This window comes from Dendrobium catenatum, unplaced genomic scaffold, assembly GCF_001605985.2.
Source record: "Dendrobium catenatum unplaced genomic scaffold, ASM160598v2 fragScaff_scaffold_1022, whole genome shotgun sequence".
Classification (NCBI taxonomy): domain Eukaryota; kingdom Viridiplantae; phylum Streptophyta; class Magnoliopsida; order Asparagales; family Orchidaceae; genus Dendrobium; species Dendrobium catenatum.
The window spans coordinates 1,672,318-1,683,408 of record NW_021319484.1 but is presented as its reverse complement, the minus strand read 5'-3'; the positions used below and the strand labels follow the sequence as shown (position 1 = coordinate 1,683,408).

At 34.5% G+C, this 11,091-nt stretch overlaps 1 protein-coding gene across 1 annotated transcript; it reads right to left on the bottom strand.

The window, feature by feature from the left end:
- Nucleotides 1–1,003: 1,003 nt before the first annotated feature.
- Nucleotides 1,004–8,830, bottom strand: LOC110099401 (sec-independent protein translocase protein TATA, chloroplastic). The gene is made up of 2 exons (XM_020826529.2): nt 8,440–8,830; nt 1,004–1,392 (listed from the first exon to the last, which is right to left on the bottom strand). The coding sequence occupies exons 1-2, from the start codon at nt 8,761–8,763 to the stop codon at nt 1,231–1,233; spliced, it is 486 nt and encodes a 161-aa protein (XP_020682188.1). The 5' UTR covers nt 8,764–8,830; the 3' UTR covers nt 1,004–1,230.
- Nucleotides 8,831–11,091: the final 2,261 nt, after the last annotated feature.

Sequence of the window (11,091 nt, the reverse complement as noted above, 5' to 3'; positions counted from 1 at the left end):
CTATTTTGTTTGTTAGATTTGCATTTTAGGCTTGAAGGGTTGCATGCAATTTTTTTTTGAACTCCTTTGGTTTATTTTGTTAAAAAAATATATTTAAAGAATGATGGAATTTATACCATTTATGATTTGATGATTGGATGAAATATAAAGGATAGGAGGGCTGATTGTGAAGTTTCACAAAAATTACTCGGAAACATTAAAATAAATAATATATATTAGTAAAAACTGATAAAACTTCTTTGGGTGTCTTAAATATACCAAATTACAGTATAGGTTCAAGTCTGAAATTTTTAAAAAATATTCAATTATACTTAAATGATATTAAATCACTTTTAAAAAATTAATATTAGTTATATATTTAATGAATGATTTTACTGTTATATAAATAAATATTAAAATTTAATTATTAGATATTCAAACCCCTGAAAAAAAATTGAGATGCATAAAAGAGCTAAACTAAAAGAAAGGGGAATAAAATCATGGAAATATTAAATGAGAATTCAAAGAAGTTGTTTTTTTTTCAGAGAAAACAGAATAAAATCATGAAAAATATTATAAATTAATCTAATAAAATAAAGTTTAGTAGTTATAATAAAATGAATGAATCTAAAACCTTAGGTCTAGATTATATATATTGGTATGTGGACAATATAAGCTTAGAGTGGCACTGCCCCAATTTAATCTCTCGACTATACAAAACTAATAAAAAATAATCCATTTCCATTATATCATACTTATGATATAAAATTCATCATAATTTAGTACATTGATTGCACAAAATTGATCTTAATTTAATCTCAAATAAACTATTTTGGATCAATTTTGAATAATCAAGAAACTAAGGTTTCATTTGAAACAGTTTTCTCGCCGCTTTCTAAAGCAACTTTTTAGTACAAAAATTTGAAGTTCAAAAAAATTTTATACTATAAAGCTACTTTAAGAAGTGGTAAAAAACCTATCCCAAATGAAGCCTGAATTGTCCATTTATGAATACGCCATAAACTTACTATTGGTCTCAAAATCCCTTATTCTGTATTTAGTGTGCCAAAAAATAGATAACACAGGAAACACACAATTTGGTTAATATTGAGCAGATACTACATTTGGTAGGGAATCAAAGAGTCTCCAAAATAAAAAATGCGCATATCCTACATTATTGCTAGGCAAAGAGATACTGCAATCTACAGTTAAAACAATAAATAAACAGAAGATATATAAGGAATCCTTATTTCAGGTGCTCTCCTTTGTACCTGAAGCTTCAAGCTCCTTCTTATCATCTTCACTTTTAGCAGCTCCCAGATTCTCTACTGAAGCATTAGGGTTCTGAGGAGGAGGGGGTTGAGTTCCCTCTTCAGGTTCCTTTTTCAGCTCAGTCTCAAACTCCTTTGCCGCCTGGAAGTAATTTAGTAGTGAGAAATATTTGTCAGAAGTTATAAATAAAATAGTGGCTTTATATGACTATGATATGATATTGATACCATATGACTGGAAATAGTGGGGGAATCATGGTAGGTTGGGGCTGCCTCTTGCCCACCAAAATTGAGAAATATTTTATATGATTATATATAATATAAACATTTAATATTTAGATTCTTCAACAATTATGTATATTATAGAAGTTTTATAAAATTTTGAATGAAAATTTTGAATATCACCACCTATGCCCCCGGCAGAGGAGAAATTGCGGTCATCAAACGACATCCAGAGGCGAATGAGAATGTGTCACGTCTTTTTTTGCTGTGTACCACTCGGTACCGGGTGACATGGCACATTTTGATTCTTCTTGTTAATGTCAATAAGTTATTGCCACAATTCAAAATTTTGGGGACCTTGAATTCACAAGTCAAGTTTGAGCACGTTGTTAGTCCGGCCCGAGTTTGAGCTTTGCTAGTTAGTAGACACTCAAGTTTGACTTGACTCGTTTATACCCTTTGGCATGAAAGGACAAATTATAGTTTTGGATAGATATTAAATGAGCATTAATACATGTGTAACATAAAGATCATATTTTAGAATTTATATTAGAAAATGAGGATTATTTAATCTAAATTTAAATTGTTAAATTTATCATTAATATCTTGAAATAAGACAATGAATTATTTCTCAACATATGGGAGTATAATTCATAAAATGTATTTTATAGTTTGAACTTTGAAGATTATAATTTTGTGTTATCCATACTTGTTAAAAGATGATAAACAAAAGTTTTGTGAATAATTCATACATAATGGGTATTGTATGAATAATTCATCCAAAGAGAAACAAGCAGGCAACGACAAGGTATATATCCTCAAACCATTTAAATTCTTAACGATATGTGAACATGTCTTCAATGTTTGTATCTAAAATATTACTTGTACTGTCATACACATCGGTGGAAGCTAGAACCTTCAACTATAGACTACAAGGTCTAACAAAATGACGACAAATAAAGTATATGAATGGAGCAAATAACAAGGAAAATTAAAAGGGGACTTGAATAGGTATTTGCATACTTAAATCATTAAATTCTTTCTTGATAAATCAATTTTATATGTCATAAAAGTAAAACACATTCACATCACATTTGCAAAATGTTTCACCAGATTATATGACTTTCTACAAGAATTTCATCTGGTGTTGTGAAATGAATTCTGTGTGGCATATCATAGTCCATAAAGTCCTTGCTTGATTGGGGGCTAAGATTATATAAGTATTTAGTAGAATTAAGTTTATAGGATTATCAGGATTTAACAGTTGCAATTTCAATATTTTCTATTGTAATGAACAAATAATACAAGCGAGGTGTGTATCTAAGACATGAAGCTCCTGCTAAATGCAAAGTCTGGTTAGGGATTTTTGCACATACCCTTACCCCAACACCCCAGCATTTGTAGAGATTGTTTCGATGACTTAAACTTGGAACCTCTGGATTAAATTAGAACCACCCTTAATGAATAGGTATTAATTGAAATTAATGACATATTACTAAAAAATAAAATTAGTACGAAGAAAATGTTGACACACCTTGTAAGCAAGCCAAGGAGGATCTCTTGCTACTAAATGTGCAGATGAAAATGACTTTTGTATCAACTATTTTTTGACCTTGTGTGTGAAAAGAATTTAATTGTCATTGCATTAATGAAAAACTTAGGCTGGAAATATGTACATATTCTACTCGTTTATTGGGATGGATTATAAAAAGGAGTGGGGTATAAGGCTACACAATAATGTACCTTTAGGTACGTAATCATGGAGCATTTTATAGAAAAAGTCACTTGTGAGATTGTTCCTTTAAGTTTGATTTGGTATAAATTCCATCATTCAATGGTGTTAGACTTGTCTATCTAGAGTTTATAGTTAGAGGTACTGAGGTAGCATATTAAAAATTGACTCCAGCAAGAATGGCCTGTGCCAAGCACTATATCTAAAGTAACAAGCTTCATGGGTGCTTGCCAATATATCAGGAAATTGTTACGCCGGCCCAGGAGGGACCGGCTGGACCGGTCCAGCCCGGACCGGTCCACTGCTTCTACAGGCGAAAAAAAAAAACGGGGGGAGCGCGACTCTGAGCGGAAACGGGGGTGAGCCGCGTGGGTTTGGGGAGCGTTTGGAGGGAAATTTTGAATGTTGAGGGCTGTTTTAGGAAGTTTGTAATTGTCCTTTGTCTTCAATTAGGAGTTTTGGGTGTGAATGAGGGATTATCTTACATTTTGAATATTGTTAAGATCTAGGTTTTCTTGTTCTTGGGCTCTAGACTACGGCTAGAGATTTGGAGAGTTTTTCCTTCCTCTCGAATCGAAGGAAAGTTGTATCTTATTTGTCTCTTGCATTTACTAGTGGAATACAATCATTTGCTATTGATTTCCTACGTTTTCTCTCAGTTTTTTCTCTACTTTTCCGCTGTTTTTTCACTGTTTTCCTGTGCGGGACAGCATTTGGCGAGGAGATTTGCACTAGAGACGCATAGGAAATACTTGATCCCAAGTATTTCCTATCAGAAATCTACCACCACTTCTGACCATTAGCTTCCCCGCTTCATCTCCTCACTAGGGCTAGAAAGAAATTCACTTGAGGAGCACGAGAAGGATTCTTTTCAACTGCTGAGAAAAAAAGATCATTGCAGAACCAATCTTAGCACTTCTTAATTTACAAACACATTTTTAATTGGAAACGAAGGCCTTAGTAATGCTATTGGATCTATTTTCATCCGAGACAGTAAACTTATTTTTATCATCCTGAGATATTATAGGGAGCTAAAAAGATTTGGTTAGAAAATATTAGGAATGACCTTTCTTTATTAGATTTAAATGAGATTTTGACTTTTAATAGGACACAATGGAGAAAAAAAATTCATGTAGCCGACCCCACGTAGTGGAATAAAGGCTTGTTGTTGTTGTGAGATATTATAGGGAGCTCACAAAAACTATCAATTCTATGGGACGGAGCTAATTGCACTGAACAATAAATGACATTCTACAACAAGTCAACATGGTGAACAAATGCAAGTAGAGCGTCCAGAACAAATGGTTGACATATTGTCATGGCTAACTTTATTTTCAACCACTCTTATTTATTTTGGGATATGTAAATCTTGCATCTACAACATGATCGGTATGAGTCGCAATACTTGATTTGTCCTGAGTTATAATAGAAACTCCAAGTCTTGAGGTAAGGCAAGTTGATTCCCTTCATTTTGAAAGATGGTCTCCATTATCATGGCCATTAATTGTGCATACATCACATGGGGCTGATCTAATCAACTATATTCAGGAGGCTCACTTCTCAAGAGTACTAGGGCGATTCAAATAAAGAAAACATTACATGAGAAGAATATGTGTCAATTGGCTCAAGATGAACTTAATGGAAAGTAGTTCTTGAGGGGTTGGGTCCCATGCAACACTTCGAAATTGTCCCACCAAAAGTGAGTTTGTACATCCCTTCTCAAGAACTAGGTTGATCCTGAGAAATAAATCTCTATAAATTTCCTTTGAGGGCTTTCTAAGACCAACAAAGATTTAATTACATATTGATTATAGTGGATTGATTTAGCAAGATGAAGTACTTCGTTCTTCTAAGAAAACAATCACCCAAGTAGAAGATGCAAAGCTATTTTCCCAATATGTGCGGAAGCAATTTGGATTACCAGCATTCATCATTTTTAACAAGAACAAGAAGTTTTGTAGTCAATTCTTCAAAGCAATATAGAGCATGATGGACAACAAAATTGAAGAAGAGTGTCTTAGACCCATAAACACAAGATCAGACAGAGGCCGTGAAAAAACTATGGTGAGTATCTATAAGAATACAATGCCAAACATCCTAAGTCATGGGGTGATAATATCCAAGATATGCATTCTTCTTACAAAAGAGCAATTCATGGATCAATAATGAAATTACCATTTGAGATTTGTTTTGAATATTTACCATAAAGTCCTCTTAAATCTGAATTCCCTATTGGTTTGGGTAAAGGAACAATGAGAAGCATGAGGTAAAGAAAGCTCAAATCTTCCTAAAGAGAATAGGAAGATATTTAGGAAGACATTAAGAGATGCAGGGAAGCTTGCAAATGTCTCAAAAAAATATAAGACATAACACTACAAGTGTAATGTTTCCAACAGTTTTCAAGAAGGAGATTTCGTATGACTACATCTAGGAAATGATAGACTGACAGGAGAGGGAATAAATTAAAATAAACCATATATAGGCCTTTAAAGATCCTTAATATAATAGAAAATAATAATTATAGGCTACACATTTCTACTCATATGAACATTTCTTCTGTAATTAAGGAAATAATTCTGCATTTGAGGTTGTTTGAACCTTCTTTGCTTCGTGATGGTTATGAGCAAGGTTATTCCTATTATAGATGATTTAAATGTAATATAGAAGGGATCACTGTAAGAGTACAACATCATAGGAAGGAATGCTAAAACTAAAACTATTACAAGGAGAGTGCTTAAGGAAGCATTCAATGTTACGAAACAAGGACAGGCAATCAAGGAAATAAGATCATAGTAAATGGAGGAGTTTCTTGATTAATTGAATCAAAGTTTTATTAAAAGCTTCAGCAAAATCATTAGTTGGTAAATGGAGAATAGCAAAATGTTATGACAATAAATAAATCTATTAATTTTAATATTTGTAAAAGCAATATCATTATGGAAAATGATTCAACGTGGTAAACAAACTAAATGATATTATCTCTACGAACTAAAATACATGGCTTGTTTTTACTGCTCTAAATTGAATTCTTTTTACCGAAAATCCTAAACCTTGAAAAGGAGAAAACAAGTTTTCTCACCTACAGTTATTTCCAAGAGCAAATTAGAGCGCATGGGGAACCATGACTCAGAGGTTCTAACAAGCTTCTATAACATTTTGTAAGATGCTTCTAGAGCCATCTTGAAAAATAGGGAAACCTTCTAAAAAGCTTAAATAATTGTAAATAAATAACGATTGAAGAAACTTCAATGAGACTTCAGAACCTTCCAAGAAACGAAAAGGCTCCACCATACAACCCTATCAAGGTAGGGCATTTTATGGCTAGTAAATCAAGTCAAAATTCAAACTTCATGGAATACAGAGGGGATGGAAATTAGTAGAATGAAAAAAATAAAATAATAAGTTGAATTCTCTCCAAAAAAGTTCCTCTCAATATACATACTTGTATATAGAGAATGCTAAAATTGTTTTCCATGAATTTAGGTTTGGATATGATATAATTGTTGCATTTTGGAATTATTGTATACTTTTCCTTCTTCTTTTTTAAATTGACCATCTATGATTATAAATAGGGGGCCATTATAGTTAATTTTATCATCGATCAAAAAATAAATCATCCCTCAAAAATATTGCAAAACCCTAGTTACTAATAAGAAGTAACCACTCTTGTTATTTCCTTGTCTGATTAATATTTATCTTGGGCATATTAGATTTTACTCTTCATTTGATTATAATTTAACCTCTGAGTTCATATAATTCCTCACATATCACATATTCCAATTGCTCCACTTGTGATCCTATTCATTAAAAATATTGGACACTAGCCTCCCTTGGTAGATTTAAATCAAAGGAAAAGCAACTAATGAGTTTAAGCATTTTGTACAAAATCATAGCATGGATTAAGGTAGGCCTTATCAAAAGGGAACATGACTGGGGAAGAGAATGTGATTTTGAGGAGTTGTCACGCAAATTAGGATAAGGATGGGAGTGGCACATTGAAAATTTTTAATAAAGCTTAATTGCAAATGCAAGTGGAGCAAAGTATGTGGATGACAACTATAATTCCATGGAGATGAGAACAATAAACGGTCCCATTGCTCCTTTTTTTCCAAAAATTATTGAATCTAAGGGGTTGTTATATCAGAGTAAAGCCTAACAGGTTGGTTAAATAAACCAATAAACATCAACAAATCTTATAAATTACCAGCCACTTAATTCACAAATCTACAATAAAAATATTAACTTAATGGTATATAACTTTGATGGCTAGCCCTCATAACATCACATGCTAAAAAAATAGGCTGACTCCTCAACACTAAAAGCATTTGCTACGCTTCTCCTGATGTAATATGTATTCCATAAAACACCTCATTGGACACGTCAATTTGTTATCACAAGAATTCTTACCCACATTTTGATCTGAGAAAGTAGACTTGCTTTGACAAGAAAACTCCATAACACCAAAATTTCAATTTCTTAAAAAGACAATAAACTCCTTAAGAAGCAAATAGACCTCATTACACAAGTTAACGGCCTACCATCAACAAAAACCCCATATGTATTTCATCCAAATATGCATCTACTGTACTAGAAAAAAATCTGTTTAAGGGATTGTTTGATTGTCTATTTTAGGTATAATTTAAAGAAGAGTTAGCCTAAACCCTGCCAAATAGCTTTTAAGGAACTTTAAATCTTTATGTTTTCATATATTTTGTTTCACCTCAGTTATTGGTTAAATCCATGATTTGCTAAATACTATCATTTACAATAAATAATGAATTTAAAGATTTCTTCCTCTCGCAAATTTTAAATTATGAAACAAATAACCAAACAATATATTAGTATTTAGTAAGATTTTAAGAAAGTCATGTAAAGTCTTCATGTTTTGATCCTCTCAAGACTTGCAAAATCTAGATTTACCAAATGCTACTAGAGTGAAATCCTACTTTTAGCCAAGCAGCCCTTCAAACTACTTTGTTGTAATTCAATAATAATAATATGTGCCGAAAAAAAAAAACTGTAATAATTCAAGCATCAATAAGTAGCAATCACCAGATCTATAGACAGAAACATCTGAGCTAAATCATCCCTAACTCTCCTACTGCCCTGAACATTCGAATTAAAAGCTCCAGGAGGACAGAAGTTTCAAAATAGAAATTCAAAGCCCAAACGTCCCGATCAGAGCTCGGGCATGCTAAAACATTTTGAACAGAAGACGCGAACAACTACTCATACCTGCTGGAAACTTTTCACAGTCTTCCCAATACTCCGGCCGATTTCTGGCAGCTTCTTTGGACCAAAGACAAGCGCGGCAACGCCGGCGATGACGACGAGCTCCGGCACGCCGAGCCCAAATAGGCAGCGGCAGTCGAGCCCCCGGGAGCTTTGGCCACCACCGGTCCTCCTCCGACGAGCCACGAGGCTGAGATTCGCCGGCGGCGCCAAGGCCCTTCCGCCGCTGCTGATGAAGACAGAACTAGAAGAGGCCAGCGAGGCGTGGGAAGGACGACAAGACTTGGCCGGGAGAGAGGAAAAGGAAGCCATTAGAGAAGAAGCCATCTGCGATTTCGCCTCTTCGATATCGTGTTTGGAGATTTTTGGGTGTGGATCCCTCACAAGGCGTGTTTTGAATAAGTTTTTGTACACTACTTAAAAAAAAATTAGTCTATTCAAATCATCCTAACATAACAAATTAACTTAAATTATTAATTAATTATAATTAAATGAATGATTAATTATAAAAAAATTATCTACATATGACGACAGATTTATAATGAGAGACATCAATCACTCCAAAAAACTTACTTTCATCTATAACATATGCAAGAAATATAGAAATACTCTTTTTCATAATTATTAAATTGTAAAACTAATATCAGGATAGATAATACCCCTCCAACATCATAGAAAGAAAATATCTCACAATCCACACATAATAGCATCGTTTTTTTTACTATAATCAATATGGCCTCCATTCCTACTTAACAATCTATACCCACTAAACCAAGATGAAATGAAATTCTTCCACATTAAATCTTAGGGTGTGACACTCAATGCTAGTCCTCCCATCTGACCAAGGTACTTTATGATGTACCGAGCACCCTGGTGAAAGCACTCCTGCTTGGTCTGGCTAAGAAGTAAGGGCAACTTGGCCTCCATTGAGCCTATACGACCCCATATGACCACCATATAGTCATTTCGAGAAGGCAATTCCTCTCTCAAGTTAGCATCATTTGCAACATTAGTTATCTCTTCAGCAACGTCGTGCTCGCCTACACCCTTGGACTTGACAACCGATTCCATGGTGTGGTTGTTAGCCTCCCAATAATTTTGTGCAACAAAAATTACTCTAGGGGAAAGTCATGATTAGTAAACAAGGCATACGAAAAAAAAAAAAAACGCAACAGCTACTCAAGCACCTTGTTTGTAGCTCACTCTTCAACGACCACTTCAACATTCCTCTTTGCTACGACAACAATCTCTTTAGTGATTGCCTCTTGTTTTGGCACACTCACCTTCTTCAAAGGGACTTCATGCACACTTACCTACACACTCCTATAAAGAAAATGATGCTTTTCTCATCGTCGGGACCTTTGCAATTACTAGTCATGCCTCCTGCCATTGGGACAATACGGGTATACATCTCATTCATCCTCGCAATAAGATCTGAAAACTGATTATCCACAATGAAAATTGGCTCTCTGACATCAACTAGCATTCTCTTCAATAGGGAGCATGTTTTTTTATTATTATTATTATTTTATTTTTATTTAATAGGGAACCTGTTGTTAAATCTATCGAGTCCACATACAGTCACACCTTTTTTCCAACAACAAGCCTAATCGATGTAGCCTCCTTTGCATCCATTTCCTTCATTCTGAAGACCACTTTGTGCTCTCCTGTAAGCAGCTTTTCAGGAAGCTCGAACGCCAAGGAGAGAGGAATGATCCATCGCCAAAATCAAGCAAGGCTCACATTTGAAAAGTAAAGGCAAACTTCCATCTCACCCAAAAGCTGGTATTTATAGAAGCTAGATGATGGCGTCGTTCGAACTCCAAGGAAAAATGAACCTCAAAATTTATAAAGAATTAAGGGTAGTAAATTTGCATTTACTCATGTTCTCTTTTCCAGTTTTACATTTATCCGACCTTTTTCAACGTCTCATGTTCAAAGGATCTCTTAAATCAGAAAACTAAATATACACCCATGACTACCTGTGTAGGTACACATCCACATGCGTCTTGCATGTTATGTTCAGGTCAAGCAAAATGAGGATCCACTCCTCTCTTGAAATAGTTCATTTGAGGGACTCACTCAGGAGCTTAACAATGGAGCACGACAAACCATCACCGACCATATCGTCTATGAAGTCGTCCCATAAAGGGGAGGGTAACCTTAGAAGTTTATATCTCAGTTAGATAGATCTTTATTCATCTTGGACAAATTCAAGCTCCCAAACAATATTTATTAACCAGCTAATGATATACATCGCCTCTACGACATCTCTTAGAATGTTACTCGCCCCACTTACCTCAATGGGGTGACTACATACTAACTTCCATCTTTACACTGGTCCAATCTCCCAACCACCTTTAGAAGCTACTCTTCCCCTCTCACCTCAATGGGGGGACCTTTGATCGACTCTCTAGGGACAACAATTCCACCTACGAGCTCCTCATCCCTTGTGTCCCCTCTCATGATGATCTCCGCTTCACTAAGCATAGACGATTGAGCTACATCAAGGACTGATAGGACAACTACTATATCTTGTACATACCCTATACTCTCCAAATCCTATAAATAGGGGGAGCATAGAAAAAAAAAGGAAGAAAAAGGAAAAAAAAAAAAAAGAAAAGGAAGAAGACTAAACACAATAAAGTATGACCA

Bases quoted from the DNA above. Each gene is read 5' to 3' on its own strand.
- LOC110099401 (XM_020826529.2), bottom strand. From the start codon at position 8,763: ATGGCTTCTTCTCTAATGGCTTCCTTTTCCTCTCTCCCGGCCAAGTCT. The intron at 1,393-8,439 runs GTATGAGTAGTT...AATTACTTCCAG, and splicing joins CTGTGAAAAGTTTCCAGCAG to GCGGCAAAGGAGTTTGAGAC.